Source organism: Apteryx rowi, unplaced genomic scaffold (assembly GCF_003343035.1).
Source record: "Apteryx rowi isolate R43461 unplaced genomic scaffold, aptRow1 scaffold_80, whole genome shotgun sequence".
NCBI lineage: Eukaryota > Metazoa > Chordata > Aves > Apterygiformes > Apterygidae > Apteryx > Apteryx rowi.
Window position 1 is genome coordinate 912,854 of NW_020451094.1, and position 15,018 is coordinate 927,871.

At 70.0% G+C, this 15,018-nt stretch overlaps 1 protein-coding gene across 2 annotated transcripts in view; it reads left to right on the forward strand.

The window, feature by feature from the left end:
• The window catches only part of CRIP2 (cysteine rich protein 2), a 23,422-nt gene extending 9,523 nt beyond the window's left edge, over window positions 1–13,899 (forward strand). The window contains exons 1-8 of one of the 2 annotated variants that reach the window (XM_026089216.1): window positions 7–73; window positions 9,446–9,540; window positions 12,043–12,100; window positions 12,243–12,383; window positions 12,501–12,569; window positions 12,821–12,915; window positions 13,371–13,428; window positions 13,594–13,897. In XM_026089216.1, the coding sequence (XP_025945001.1) occupies window positions 31–73; window positions 9,446–9,540; window positions 12,043–12,100; window positions 12,243–12,383; window positions 12,501–12,569; window positions 12,821–12,915; window positions 13,371–13,428; window positions 13,594–13,661 (627 nt within the window). In that variant the 5' untranslated portion in view covers window positions 7–30 and the 3' untranslated portion in view covers window positions 13,662–13,897. Of the gene's footprint in view, window positions 1–6; window positions 74–9,445; window positions 9,541–12,042; window positions 12,101–12,242; window positions 12,384–12,500; window positions 12,570–12,820; window positions 12,916–13,370; window positions 13,429–13,593 lie in introns of those variants that run through there. The other variant, XM_026089215.1, reaches the window with a different exon arrangement.
• Window positions 13,900–15,018: the final 1,119 nt, after the last annotated feature.

The following is a 15,018-nucleotide window of genomic DNA, read 5'->3' on the forward strand; positions in this document are numbered from 1 at the left end:
GCACGGCTCCGCTGCGCACCGCTCCCCGCCATGGCATCCAAGTGCCCCAAGTGCGACAAGACCGTGTATTTCGGTGAGCGCCTCCGCCGCGCCCCCGGGCGCCCCTTCCCCGCGCCCGGCTCGTCCTCGTCCCCCGGCCTCGGGATTCCCTTCGCCGAGCCAGGGCGTTTCCCCTTTCCCCATTCCCGGGGCGCATCCCCGCCTCCCCCTTCCCCGAGCCCGCGTGTGTCCCCGGGTCCCCCTTCCCCGAGCCGGGGTGTATTCCCGGGCCCCCTTTCCAGCAGCTGGGACACACCCTCGGGTCCCCCTTCCCAAAGCCAGGTGCATTCCCGGATCCTCTTTCCTCGAGCCGGGGTGTATTCCCGGCTCCCCCTTCCCAAAGCCGGGTGCATCCCCGGTTCCCCCTTCCCCGAGCCGGGGCGTATTCCCGGGTCCCCCTTCCCAAACCTGGGTGCATCCCCGGGTCTCCCTCTCTGTCCCGGGTCCCCCTTCCCCGAGCCGGGGGGATTCCCGGGCCCCCCCTCTGCCCCTGGTCGCAGCTCCCCACCTGCGCATACCCCGGCGTGGGCACCCCGGACACCCCCCGCTCCCGATGCGGGGGCCACTGGACGTGCAGCCCAGCCCCTGGAGCCCCTGCCTCCTCCTCGGTCACCGCTCGCGGTGGCTGGGACCCCCCTCTGCTCGGCCACCGCCGCAGCGTGGTGCGCCGCTCCCCTGGGCCGAGCTGGGGGATGCTGCCGGGGGCCCTGGGGCAGGTGACACTGGGGGCGCAGGTGGCAGCGGGGGCTCGGGCACCCTCGTCCGCTCCCCAGGGTGAAGCGGGAGGCAAGGGGTCCTGCTCAGGGTGCATGCCTGCAGCCCGTCCTGGCACAGAGGTCTGGTGCGAGGTGTCCCACGCTCGGGGCTGGGGGGCTCATGTCCCCCTGCACCCGCTGGCCTGGGTGTGGGGGAATCTGGGCCATCTAACGTGGACTGGGTGTCTGGGCTGGGACATGCTGCTTTCGGGGGGAACAGGCAGCTTTCGTGAGCCATGGGGCAGCTCTTGGTGGGGAGGAGCAGAAGGGGGCAGGTGCAAACAAAATCCCCCCTCCGTCGTTTTGTTCCCGTTCCCTGCCAGCCTCGTGCCTCAGGCGTGCCTTTCACCCCGCGTCTTGCCTCTTGCCCATCCCGCGCGGGGTGTTCCCAGGTGGGCGAGCTAATGAACACTTCGGGGTTTTACGGTACTTTTTCAAAGGCAGCGTCTAAGCTGGGAGGTCCGTCTCGACGTGCCCGGCTGGGTTTGGGCAGCAGCGAGCCCCTGCGGGTCTCCGAGCGCCCTGGGTGGTGCTGTGGCTGGTCAGGGTCTCCGGGGGTCTCATGCTGGGCATCCTGGGGTTAGCACCCTCTCTCAGCGGCTGGGAGGGAAGCGGGAGCTCATCTCCTGACTTGGTGGAGCCTGCCTCAGCCCGTGTGCCCGGTGCACACGGAGATCCGGAGGCCGGGAGCCTTCCTCTCCGAGGTGTGGCTGCGCGAGCGCAGGCTCAGGGTGGCTTTGGAGGGAAATTTGGCATGGGCTGAGCCGCTTTCTGCAATGACCAGCTGGCCCGGCCTGGTGCTGCCCGCTCGCTCCCCTGTGCTGGAGCGGCCGTGCCGAGTCCCGTCTCCCTCCCGCGCTCCCCTGCGATTTAGCAAGGTGCGCACCCCRGGGTCTGGCTTCCCGAGCCCCCGCGGCCTCGGCTGGTTTGTTTGGTAGAGAAATACCGACGGGTCCTGATTGTGCCCGAGTGTTTGAGGCATTGGGAGCTTTCATTCCTCTCTGGCCATCTCCAAGTAAACACAGAGAAATAGGAATTTGCTGTCTTCCTCCTTTAAATAAATCTATTTGTGTGGGGGTGGGAATGGCTCAGCCTCTTGGATGTGCTTCCTTGCATGAATCTTTTCCTTTTTAAGCAGAAAGCTGCATGTCTGTCGAGCCTGCTGGGCACTGGTCTGGGGTCAGAGTCGCTCCTCGCGCTCGGGGGATGAGCCGGCCCGGCCGGGGGAGCCGGGCGGAGGAGAGCCCGGAGGCGGCTGCCAGCAGGCACTGGGGAGCCAGCGTGCCCCATCGCACCCCTCCGCGGTCGGGCCACTCGGTCGCCGTTGTCCCCCCGGGAGGGGACGGGGGATGAGTCAGAACCGGAGCAGGTCAGAAGCTGCTCCTTGGCCGGTGTCGAAACACAATGGAGCGCGTCCCTGCTGACGTCTTCGGCTTCGCTTTGAGGAACCGCCCGCGCTCCAGAAGAATAAACCCGAGCCGGCCTATTTAATGCGTACGAATCGAACAAAAGCTCTCAGTGGCCTTTCCTGCCGGCCGGGAAGCGGCTCCCCAGGCAGCCCTGGTGGGGCTGGCGCGGGAGAGGCGAGGCTGGGAGCTGCCGGGGGGTTATCCGGGGGGTTATCCGGGCTTTCCCGGGGAAGGGGTCGCGGGCAGCGGTGGCAGCCCCRCGCCCAGCAAAGAGGGCTGGGTGTGCGCCCGAGCTCCTCGGCCGGCCCGAGGCTCCGCGGGGAGGGAGCGATTCATAAAGCCCTGCTTGTTCGGGAGCGCTGCTCGCTTCTGCTGAATGAGTGCTGGCAGCGGTGCCTTCGTGAATGCCTGGGATTGTAACCGTGGAGCGTGCGCGAGAAAYGCCGCCGCGTCCTGTTCCCGGCCCTGGGCAGTCCTGCTGGAAGATGCCTAAGGGCTGGCTGAGCGAACGAGCAAAACTAACAGTAATTGGTACCGATGGAAAACTAATTTCCAGCCTGCCTGTTGCTTCATGCTCCCTGGAAAAATCCAGCAGACTCCTCCCTGTGCAGGCAGAAGGATGTGGGCGTTTCCTGAGCTACAGAATGAGCTTTTTTTCTTTAAAAAGCACAGGAAAATATAAAAATAGTTTGGAGCTTTTTCCCGCCCCCCCCCCTTAAAGCACATTGAGCTCTAACATTGTTTCCAGTAGCAGCTGGGTCGCTCGGGCTAACTCTTCTCGCAGGGTCTGACTGCTCACGTGAATATTTAACTGCGGGAATAGCTGCCTGGCTGGAGCTCTGCGGGCTGGTTTCCCTTCCCGCGCTGGCAGGTGGCGGCGGTTTTGGGTTATCTGTTCTGGCAGGAAGCGCCCACAAGCCCAGAGCCGCCTGAAGCCAACCAGCCGAAGGTTTCCTGAGCTCCCTTTTGTGTTGCTAGCCCTAAACGAGCTTTGCAGGGTCCCCGGCCCTGCGCAGCCCCTTCCGCCCCCCGCCCTGCGAGCAGCGGGGGCATCGCGGCGGCCGGAGGTTTCCTGTTTTCCTCGGCCGTGATTCTCGCCGAGTCCCAAGCAAAATACGGACGCTGGCCCCCGAGATGTTGCAAGCTCCATCTTCGCTGCTGCTGTGCGGGAGGGTGCAGCTGGGGTGGGGGGYGTCGGAGGGGGGACAAGGACGGGGCACGGGGAGGGGGCCGAGCCTGCGGCGGTGCCCGATCTCGCCGTCGCGCTCGTGCCCCCGAGGCACGGGGCTGAGATGGGGGAGCGGAGGGCTGGGGGGGCTCTCCCGCACAGCACCGCGCGGGCAGCTCTGCCAGCAGAAATTCAAGCTGCAGAAGCCGCTCTGCGATTAATAAGTAACCGCTGTCCTTAGATGAGGGCGCTTGTCGCTCCCCGCGAGCGGCTGGGCCGGGCGGCGGAGCCGGGAGGCTTTATTTTGCCCGCGCGTTACAGCCTCTCCCAACAAAGGGAGCCGCGTTCGCTCCTTGAGCGCGGCCCGGGCAGCCGCGAGGACGCCGGCGCAGCCTCTGATTGCCAGCGCAGACGCTGCCTGCGCTCCTTACGTAATTGCCTGCTCCGATGTCTCAGCGCGGCCGCTCTCGGGGCGTGCGCGGGCCTTGCAAAATGGTAACTAAGGATGCACCAGTTTCTTGCTCCCAATGCAGGGCCCTGGCAGGGAAGGGCTGCGTCTGTGGGAAGCTGACGGACGGGGTGATTAACATTAGATTTTCCCTCGGGAAAATACTGTGAGCGGTAGAAAATGCTCCGTGGGAGGATGGGACAGGAAGGTGTGAGGTGTCTGCCCCTTGCGCAGGAGAAGTGTGGGTGCCTACCTTGCCCTAGTACTTTGCTGGGGTGCACGCACGGCGCTGCTGGCGTGCCGCACGTGCGGCTGCCTGCCTTGCAGCGAGCTGCGGCGGGACGCACGGATGCTCGCGGACCTGCCCGCGGGAGGTGGGAGCCCCATGCCAGGGCGCCTGCCCTTGCAGTCCGGGTGCCTCTCCCTGCAGCGCCTGCGCGCCGGGGGCCAGCCCTGCTCCCAGCGCTGCGGGGCAGGCGCGGGGCTGGCAGGCGGCTCTCTGCGAGCCCGCTGGGCGTCTCGCTTGTGGTGCTCCGCGCCCGCATCCCGAAGGGTCCCGTCCGGCCCAGCTCAGTGGAGAGGTGGCCGCCCTGCTGGGCAGGGAAAMCCTGGCCGGAGGGTGACGAGAGGGTTAGAGGCGACGGGGCTGAGCCTCTGTGCTGCATCAGCCCAAGCGAGAGGTAATGGAAAATGCATCGCAGGGTTGCAGTCAAATGCGGAGGCTGGGGTGTGCGCCCTGGTGCTGCTTTCAGCTGAGCTGGTGCAAGCGGCGGCGCCGTGGTGCCCGTGCCGTGGGGCATGGCTCCGGCCTGCAGCGGGGCAGCCCCGTGCGTGCTGAGGACACCGAACCGCCTGGGGGGCACGACTGGGAGATGGGTCCCGGCACGCGGGCTGGGAGCGATCTTGCTCCGGCGCTGCAGCTCGCGGGGAGCTGCGGGAAGTGTCTCCCGCTGCCCCGGCTCCTCTCCTCCGCGCAGAGGCGAGAGCTCCTGCCCTTCCCAGGCCGCTTTCTCTGTCCGCCCCGGGGCACAAGGAAGCGGCCTCACTGGGGAACAACCGCGTCTGTCCCGCTCTCACAGTGGCTGCCTGTTGTCGCAGCCGCGCCGCCGGGCAGGGCTGTTTCGCCTTCCTGCCGCTGCGCCTGGCGGGGTGCCTGGGCACGGGGCGCTCGGCTGCGCTAGCTCCGGCCGCCCCCTCCTGCAGCAAAGCCCGGCCCGGCGGGTCTCCGTCTTACAGCACGGCCGCGGTGGAGCTGCCCGGCCTCGGAGCCAGCGAGCGCGTCCCGTGCGAGCGCCGCTTGATGAAGTGCAGCAGCCCCGTGCAAAATGACGTGGGAATTTGCTAGAGGCTCCCCTGGCCTCGTGAACCGGAGCGGGAAGGCTTAAGGCTGGTGCCCAGGAAAGTGCCTGAAGTGGGGGAAGTTTTGGAGGCAGAGACGCAGGGAGCAGCGGGTGGAAAGGAGCCACGCAGTGCGTTAGGGCTGCCGGTTGGAAAGCAAACAACGCTCGAGCACGGGGCCGAGCTGGCGTCGGCCGCTCGGGCGTGCAGGGGTGAGCGGCCGCCTGGCAGCACGGGGCGAAGCACGGGCTGCCGGCCCAGGAGGAGACCCTGGGCAGAGCGGGGGTCTCGCTGCTCCCGCGCGGCGGCTCTGTCCCCCGTCCTGCCGCCAGCGCCCAAGCAGAYGAGGCTCCCGGCTGCCCAGGCTCTCGGCTTTGCTCTCAGCCTTTTGCCAGGCTCCTCTTTCCAGCCTCGTCCCTCTTTCCTTGTGCCTGCMGCTGCTTTGAAGTGCGTCTGCGCCCCTCTCCTCCAGGGGTGCGGGATTTGGCACCTCGTCGCTGAACGGGGCYGAGGGCGGCGTGCGGGTGTCGGAGCGTTCAGCCTCCGCTGAATAAGCCTCCGGCTGCGAAAGCAGAGGTGACGTCAGGCAGTGGCAATGCCTGCGCGAGGGCCCCAGCCYGGCGTAACGCGGCACCTGGGCGCCGGCAGGGGGGACGCTTGTGCCCCGTTCCCATCCGAAAAGCTGTGCACCCCCGGCAGCGCCTCGTGGGAGGCGCCGCTTTGCCCGGGCACGGCGGGTAATTAGAGGATGAGCCGTGCTGTCTCCGGGGTGGAGAYGCTCAGCGCCTCTCCCGCGTGCGTCGGGCTCCGCCGCCCCCGCGGTGCTTCCCTGGCTGCGGCCTCTGCTGTCAGCCGGCTCCGGCGGCCTCCCTCCGCGGCACGTGGCTCCTTCCCAGCATGGCGCGTTTTGCCCGGGGTTTACCCCTGCCGGGGCAGCCGCCCGCGGGCACGGGTCCCCCGTGACGTGGGGGCTGCTGTGGTCGGAGGGCRCCTCCGTGCTCCTGCCGGCCGGCAGCGTTCCGTGCGCGGGACGTGCAGCCGTGTGTCCAGGCAGCCCCGCTGCTCCTCCCGCCCTGGGGAAGCCAGCCGGAAAATCGGATTAGGGGAAACTAGACACCACGTCTCCAAGTGATCCCGGGCGCTGAACCGCCTTGAGCTGCCCTCCGCTCCCTGGCTTGGCTCCCGCTGCCTCCCCTCACAGGCAGGACACCCTCATGTCCCCCCAGCCAGCTCTGCCGCCCGGCTCCGGCAGCTCCCCGGCACGGTGAGGCCGGGCGCAGAGGCTTTCCCCGGCACGCGGAGTGGGGCCGGGCAGCGGCGGGAGGGCTGGCAGGACGGGGAGGCTGCAGGGAGCCCCGGTGGGTGTCGAGGCCGGGGACCCGGGAGAGCCCGGGCAGGGGCACACGGGCGCTGAGCGCCGTGCACGGCGAGGAGCGCGCTTTYGGGTTTTGCTGGCATTGCCCCTGTTTCGGCGGGGCAGGAGGGGATAAAGGGGAGGCCGCGGGGGCCGGCCGCGGCGGAGGGCCAGGGCCACGGGCTGCTCCGCCAGGGCTGGCGCGGCCGCAGAGCAGACGTGGCTCGGTGACAGGAAATCTGGACGCGGGCGTTTTCTCTCCGCGGTGATTTATAGGGCAGCGCAAACACGAGCGGGACGCCGGTGCCCTGGAAATGGGCTGGGGCGGCTCCCAGCTGTTTCCGCCGCTCGGCGCGAACAATGCAGCCTGGGAAGCGGTGCCGGCGGCGGCGGCGGCTGGCGGCCCGGCCGTGCCGTCCCYGGGGAGCCGCCGTGCGCAGCGGGCGGATGTCCCCCAGCGGCTCGGCGTTCCCACCGAGGGCAGGGGGCTGCCCCCGCGCATCCCTGTGCCCTGGGAGCGGGACGCTGCGCCCGGCCCCCGTTGGGGCTGCGGGTGCCCGCGAGGTCCCTTTTGGCCAGGGATGCAATAGCCGGGGTGCGGGAGGGGTTTCYGGCTCCCTGTTTGCTCGGAGCGGCCGGAGAGGGGCCGTCCTGGGTGCTGCGGTGCCCGCCGGCACGCCGGGGGTGTTCGTGCGCCGGCGTCGGCACGGATGGGCCAGCTCCCGGCCCTGCCGCAGCGGCTGCCAGCGCTGCCGCCGTGCCAAGGCGCTGGGACGTGTCTGCTCCGCTTGGTGAATAGCCCGGCCGCCTGAAATATTACCGAGGTGGTCACCTAATCCCGCCGTGCTCCTGCAGCCGGGGAGGCGCGGTGGCGGGGGCAGGAAGGAGCCGGCGGGGGCCGCGGCCGGCTGTAATTGCGATGGCCCCTGCAAAACATCCGCCGGGAGCTTCCTCCTCTGCCCCCGCGGGGGTGGCGGCGGCGGCGGGCGCGCGGGGGGCGACGCCRCTGAGACTCATCGTGGCCCGGCTGCGCAGGCGCTGCGGCAGAGCCCGGCCGCTCTTTGGCCCCGCGCCTCTGGCTCGGCTTTCAGCCGTTCACGCTCCATTTCCCTCCGTCGCAGGCACCTGTCGGTGCCGGGGAGGCTGCGGAGCTGCGGTCTCCGGCCACCGTGGAGCGGCTCGGTCCTGCAGGGCTCCGGGGCGGCTGCAGCAGCGCGGTGTGCTCGCCGCCGGCTGCAAGGCCAAAGCTGCCCGTGCTGGGGGCGGCAGGGGCTTGCGCGGGCTTTGCCACCACCGCGCGCTCCAGAAAGCGCCCGGCCGGCGCAGGCGAGGGGGGAGCATCCCTTTCACGCGCTGGCTCTCGTGACCTGCGTGCGCTCCTGAACCCGGGGTCCAGCARCTTCCCGTCGGCGGGAGCAGCCTGCTGCCGCGGCCGGGGATTTATCTGCCACGGCCGCTGCACCGCAGAGCGGCTGCGCGCGGGCCCTGCTGTTCCAGTCGCCCTGGCGCCTTTTAGCCACGGTCCGGAGCCGCTTCCAGCGGAGGTCGTGCCCCGAAAACCTTCCTCCGCGCTTGCTGCGCCCAATTTTTTGGGCAGCGATGGCAGTTGTTTCAGCTTATCGTGGCACCGCGGCGCAGCTGTTTGCCGCAGGTGGAGGGTGGCTCCCGCGGCCAGACCTGCCCTCGGGGACCTCCCGGCCCCCAGCCCGACCCGGCGCAAACCGGGGGCCTTTGCCTTGCTGAAGCCCTCGGGGTGGAAAGGGCTGGAAAATGCAGCGCCGCGAGGGAGGCGTTTGCGTAGAGCGGGGCCGTGTTTCAGTCGTGCTGTTTTATTTGCCTTTTAAATATTTTATTTGGCTCTTACGATTTTGTTTTATGGTGGGTTTAATGGAGTGGTGCCGTTTTCCAGCTGTCTCTGCGGGCGTGCGAGAGCCAGGGAGGGGGAAAGGGAATCGGCCGCAAACGCGGGGCGGGATGGGACATCCCTGGACCTGCAGGGCCGGGCGAGGGTCGGCGCCCCGCGGCGCTCCAGCCCCCGGGACGGCCGGAGGAGGGCTCTGCCCAGGTAACTGGTCCCCAAGGATTTGCCTCCGTGAACTGGCCTGCTGCCTCCCTGGCCCCGATTTTGGCCCCCGCGGTGCCCTGCAGCGGGCCGCCCCAGCCGGGGCATCTCTCGGTGCTTCCCGCGGGGCCACGCTCCCACTCGGCGCCCAGCTCCTCCCGCAGAGGAGCCGGAGGCAGCTCGGAGGGAGGAATAAAGATGAATAAGAGCCCTTGGGGAAAAGCCCGCTGGAAGGAGCCTGCCCGGCTGGATGTGCGCGGAGGGATGACTAAACGGGTGGGGCTGGGGTGGGCATGGTAACACAAAATATTTGAATCAGAGAAAGGTCATTTAGGGTAGTGTGGCGGGTAAAAATAGCCACAGGGAGTAGAAAGGAAAATGCTACTGTTGCTGGACTGCTGTTTCGCAGACGCCCTCTTGGAAACGGCAGGGCCGGGCCTGCGGGGCGGCTGGCGGCGAGACCGCTTCCCGCGGGCGGCAGGTGCGGGCGGCCGGGGTGCGGGTCCCCCGCGCCGCTCCGAGGGGCGCAGGGTCGCGGGAGGCTGTGACCTGGGAGCAAGAGGGTGTTGCACACTGCGGGCCCTTCCCAGATACGTCCCCGTGAAGGAAAAGCAGGAGCAGCTTTTGGAAAGGGCCCGGTGAAAGTGCTCAGAGAGCTTGGGGGCTGTGGCAAAGCGGTCCCCGCGGCGCGGCTGGCTTGCAAAGGGAAATGGGGAGTCCGCGTGCCCATGGGGCCCGGCGATCCCCCTCGGTGGCACCCCGTTSCGCCCAGACCCGACTTCCGAGCCGGTGGCGGCAGCGGGCGGGCGGGCGCCCCGCTGCGGGTCTGCGCCGCGCCGGCGGCTCACCTCGCTCTTGGTGTTTCCTTGCAGCCGAGAAGGTGTCCTCGCTGGGCAAGGACTGGCACAAGTTCTGCCTCAAGTGTGAGCGCTGCAACAAGACCCTGACGCCCGGCGGGCACGCCGAGGTAAGAGCCGGCGCGGAGGGAGGCGCCGCGGAGCCGGGAGCGCAGCGCTGCCTGCGGGGCCGGCGTGGCGTTGGCGCCCCGCGGGCAGCTCGCGCTCGGCACGTCCCGGCGCGCGGCGCCGCCGGCGAGGCAGCCTCCTCAGGGCGTCCCCGGCGCTTCAAGGAGCGCCAAGATCCGGCGCCGAAGCGTGGCTGCAAACGCCGAAAAGCAGGAAATTGCGGGTTGCCGTGGCGACGCGAGCTTGGCACTGCTGCCGCCTGCATGTTTTCACTGCGTGTTTAGCAGCGCAAACAGTCACGTATTAAGTTACTCCTTTAGCAAGAAAACAGGATTAAACCCTGCCCATCTGTGCTGCGAGCCGGGAGGGAGCCGCGCGAGGCCGAGCCGGAGCCGCCTGCCCGGCGCGGGGGGGCTGCGGGACGGGCCGCGTCCAGCCTGCGCGGACCCCGGGGGCCTCCGCGGGGCTTGGTGTGCGCCCGCAGCAGCCCTGGGGGCGCGGGGCCGGCGCTCGAGGGCGCCCGGCGCGGGGGGAGCCGGTGCCCCGCCGGGGCCGTGCCAGCCCAGCCGGCGTGCGGAGCCCGCGGCAACTGTTCCGCTAATGTGACTTCGCGCTGCGACGCCTCGCGCCCCGGGTTTTGCACCGTGCCTTTCATGCCACCGTGTCACCAGCTCTTTAGCGCGTTTGTGGCACGCGCCACAGCTGAGCGGGCGGCAGCACCTGGGGCAGGGACAGCCGTGCCGGCGGCGGGCGGCCCCGCGGGGCGAGCGGCGGGAGTCTCGCCTCGCCTCGCCTCGCCTCGCCTTGCGTGGGGGCCTTTCGGGGGGCTCCGTGCTCCGGGCCGGTTCAGCCCGGGGGACTTTGCTGCATCTCCATATAAGGCTGGATTTTGCTCCCGGGGCGGGTGGCAGCCAAGCCCCCCTTGGCAGCACGGAGAGCCGGATCGGGCCCTTCCCTGCCCTTCCGCGCTCCTGCAAAGCCAGCTTGCCTGGCAGGGTTGCGGAGGTGTCGCAGGGAGACCGGCTAAATGTTTATCCTCTCTTGCAGCGTGGTAACGCTCTGAGCACGCCGATATTTATGCCTTGCCCTAGTTTGCAGCTGCCTGCTCCCAGCCAGCTGCCGGTGTGCTCGCCCAGCCTTTCCCAAGCCCCTGTGTGCCGCTCCCCACACTGCTTTCCACGAGGGGCGGCGGGAGCAAGGGCTGCRGGAGGGGAAGGGAAGGGAAGGGAAGGGACTGCGCTCGCCTCTTCTGCACGGCCGCCTCCCTCGCCRGCAGCTGGAGAGGGCTCCTCTCGCCGAGATGCTGGATGGAGCCGCGCGGGCGGCACGGGAGCTTCCCACRCCACCTCGGCTCTGCGCGGGGCTGTGAAGCCGAGCTGCCCGGCACGGGACTGTCCCCCAACCCCGGGGCRCGCAGGCAGCGTTTTTGCCCCCTGCCCCCAGGCGACCCCCTCCCGCGGGGCGGCTCGGGGCCGGTTCCCGCGCCGAGGCCGTGCTGGGGGGTTGCACGGGGGCAGAGACACGTGCCTTGTGGGTTTTCTGTGCCCAGCCCCGTGGGGTGCAGCCCAGGCCTYGGGCTGGGGGCCAGAGCCCACAAACGCTCTTTCTTTCCTCTTGGACTTGGTTCCCGCTGCCCCGTGAGAAACCGCTGCTGGGATCAGGAGCGCTGTTATCTCGGGCCCGCCGGCGGCCGCGCCGTCCCCCTCGCCGGCAGCTCTGATCGGCGCCAGCTCCCCCGGCCCGCGCCCTGCCGCGGGGGAGAAGGGCCCCGGCGCTTATCGCCCGCTCGCTGCCAAGGATCGGCCCCGGCCGATAGCGGGGACCGACGGCGACCCGGCCGGGACGGGCGCCCGCGCAGGGCTCTGATCCCGGGCCAAGGCGAGGGGCACGGCGGAAAGGCAGCAGCAAGAGAGCTCAGCCGCAGCCCTCTCTCCGCCTTGCCCGAGGCTTTTGGGTCCAAGGAGCTGCCCCGGGRCAGGGGCAGGAGCTGGGGGGACGGGGGGACGCCAGCGTGCCCGCAGCCCGCCACCTCCCCTGCCCGGCTGCGCCCAGCGGGCTGTGACGGCACTCGACTCCCGCTCCCGGCCGGGCCTGTCTCCCGCCTGTGCGGGGGCTTTAAGCACCACGTTTTTAAAAACGTGGCCTTTTTTCTGTATAAAGTGCCTGCCTTCAGGCTGGGGAATAAGTGCTCCTCTAAAAGAAATGCCCCCATCTCACCGCGATGCCCTGTGCCTCCAATAACAGCCTAACTGTGCAGTCAGCACAGAAGTGAAGTTCAGCCCGCAGGCTGCTTCAAACGCAAAATCACGGSTTACCGGATCCTCGGGTTGCGCTGCCGAGTTTGGGCTGGGAGAAGCCTTTTAGCTGAGCTAACCCGGGGTGCCGGCGGTCCCTCRCTTCCCGGCAGCGAGCGGTTTTGGGGCCGGGCTTTGCTCTGCGCGCGCGCGGAGCGGGAGAGGGGCTCCGGCCGCTCTCAGCGTCCCGCCGCCCTCCTCTCTCCGCAGCACGACGGGAAGCCCTTCTGCCACAAGCCCTGCTACGCCACGCTCTTCGGGCCCAAAGGTAGGTGGCTGCTCGCCCTGCCCCTGCGCCGCGGCGGCCCGGCCCGGCCTGGCCCGGGGGCGCGTGGGGCGGGAGGGCTGGCGGGGGACGGAGACCCCGCGCGGCCCCCGGGACACTGCCGCCTCGCTCTGCCCCGCTGCAGGGGTGAACATCGGCGGCGCCGGGTCCTACATCTACGAGAAGCCGCAGATCGAGGGGCAGACGGCTCYGGGCCCCATCGAGCACGCCGCGAAGGTGGAGGAGAGGAAGGCGAACGCTGCGCCGCCCAAGGGACCCAGCAAAGGTGAGGCCGGGGCGGGCTCGGCGCCGGGGCGCTCAGCCCCGTCCCGGTGCGCCGGCGGCGCGCGGCTCTCCCGGCCGGGGGCGCGCTGCCCCGCGCTTAGGGCCTCTCTCCTTCCAGCCTCCAGCGTCACCACCTTCACCGGGGAGCCCAACATGTGCCCGCGCTGCGGCAAGAGGGTCTACTTCGGTAAGGGCGCGAGCGGGACGCGGCCCCGCGGGAGGAGGCCGCGGCTCCGCCAGCCCGGCCTGGGAGCGCGAGGCAGCAGAGCGGCGGGGAAGAGCTGCGGGGATGCACGGGGACGCGTTTGCTCGGGGGCGTTTTGCACGCAGAGGGGACGTGCCCGTGCTGGTGGCCGGTGGGCGTCCTGCGTGGTCCAGGGGGCTCACGTCCCCGCGGACCGGTGTGCGGAGGAGTGACCCCCCCCCATCCCTCCCTAGCGGAGAAGGTGACCTCGCTGGGGAAGGACTGGCACCGTCCCTGCCTACGCTGCGAGCGCTGCAGCAAGACTCTGACCCCGGGGAGCCACGCGGAGGTAAGGAYGTCCGCACCCCCGTGTTGCAGCTCGCTCCGGCTCAGGCAGCAGCCTGCTGCCGGGCGCCTGCTCCCGGTCTCCCTGTGGGCTTCTCCTGCCTTCCCCGAGCTCCCAAAGCTGCAGAGGGGCCGGGCTGGTGCTGATGCCAGCCGGCATCCCGCGGGCGAGCAGCCGCGAGAGGGCAGGGCAGGGCAGGGCAGGCCCGGCAGGAGCGGCTCAGGGCTGCCCGGGGATGGGCGCGGGGTGCACGGAGGGGTGAGGGTGTTTGCAGGGGAGGCCCCCGGGCTGTGCCAGCGTGCACGCCTGCAACGGGTCCTGGGGCCTGTCCTGCCCCCCTGCCCGGGGGGAGCTGATCCCCAGCCTGCGGGGGGGGCCCCACGGTGGGTCTGGGGGTGAGGGGCCCCCCTGCCGCTGCACATGCCCCTGTGCCCCGGTGACGTATTTCTCTTGCACAGCACGACGGACAGCCGTACTGCCACAAGCCTTGCTACGGGATCCTCTTCGGGCCCAAGGGTGAGTGCTGGGCACTCGTGGGGCTGGGGGTGCAGGGGTGGGGGCACGTGCCCTGCCTCGACTGCTGCCCGCCGCGTCCCCGGAGTGCACCGCGTCCCCGCGGGGCAGGCAGGCAGGGCGCCGTGCCACCTGCAAACGCGTTGCCCCGCGCGCCTCTCGTTGCAGGCGTGAACACCGGCGCCGTGGGCAGCTACATCTACGACAAAGACCCCGAGGCGAAGAACCAGCCCTAGAGGGCGGCCGGCCGGCCGGCCCCCCGCTCTGTGCCCCCACTGACCCGCTGCTCGTGGAAGGAGCTGGAGCCGACCTGCGCCAGGCTGGCCACGGAGCTGGGCGCCCTGCTGTCTCTGCGCCGGGCAGGGCCCCCCTGCCCTGCCCTGCCCTGCCCTGCCCTGCCCTGCCCTGCCCCCCCCCCCGGATTATATGGCATAGTCTCTAATATAAGCTTCAGTGTTTAAAGGCAAAGGTGGAAGGTGTCTCTGGTGGTCCCCGACGTGCTCTGCCCTCGCCGGTGCCCGGCAGCGTGCCGCCTGCCCCCGCGGCCCCCACGCACACGCCCCGCGGCCTCCGCCGGCCCCTGGGGGTCGGTGCTTCGCCCCCGCCGGCCGTCCCACGAGGAGGAGCGTGCCCCTGCCGGCGGGCAGCCCTTGTCTGTGCCAGCCGCAGGCACGGGGCTGCTCCGCGGGCAGAGTGCATCAGGTGCGCACCGGCACCTTGGCTCGGCGCGATGCCTGCCCGCGGCCGGAGCCCGCTCCCCGCGCGAGTTGTTTTAGGTTTTTTTTTTGTTGTTGTTGTTGTCGTTTATTTATAAGCAGATGTAAATGTGCTCCCAGCTTTGGAGAGTGACACGTGCATCCGCCCCATCCGCCCCCCCCGAGGCCCCGCTGCCCACGAGGCCGAGGGGGAGCAGCGTGCGGCCCCCCAGCGCCCGCCCCGCGCTGCCTCCCGGCCCGCCGCAGGGCCGGCTCTTTCGGTATCTGCTGACAATAAAGGTTTTGAGAGACGCCTGGTGTGGCTCGGCCGGGGGTGGCGGGGGGGCAGACGTGTGCGGCTGGGGTTTATTGCGCCCCGTGGCGTCGCAGCTGTTGAGTTTACCGGAGCAGCCGTGGCTCCCGTGCAGGCGGTGCAGCGGGCTCTGCGGCTGCTCCCTCCCCGTCCCTGGCTGCAGCGGCGCTCCGCGCGGGAGGGCAGCACGGCCAGCGAGCTGGGCGTCCCCTCAACCCGGAGCCCCCTTGGCCGCCCTGCTCCGCTGGGGAGAGCGGGAACCCCCCCAAAAGGCCGTGCATCCTTGCGGCACCTTGGTGGCTTTGCACGCGGGAGTATTTGAGTGCCAGGCGGCAGCGCGGAGCAGGCTGGGGCTGCTGCTCCCCCCTTGCTGGCAGCAGCGCGCCGCCTCCCCGGCGGTTCCCAGGCCCGGGAAGCGGATGCGCGTGTTTGTGTTTCGGCCGGGTTTCCATGGAGACTTGACCCCTCAGGGCCGCGCCGCTCCGACGGAGCGGTGTTGCGGGGCCAGGTCCTCCCCGGCCACGGCAGCAGGCTGGCCGCGGCGGCAGGGCGCAGCGCCGGAGGTGCCTCCGTCCGCGGAGACGG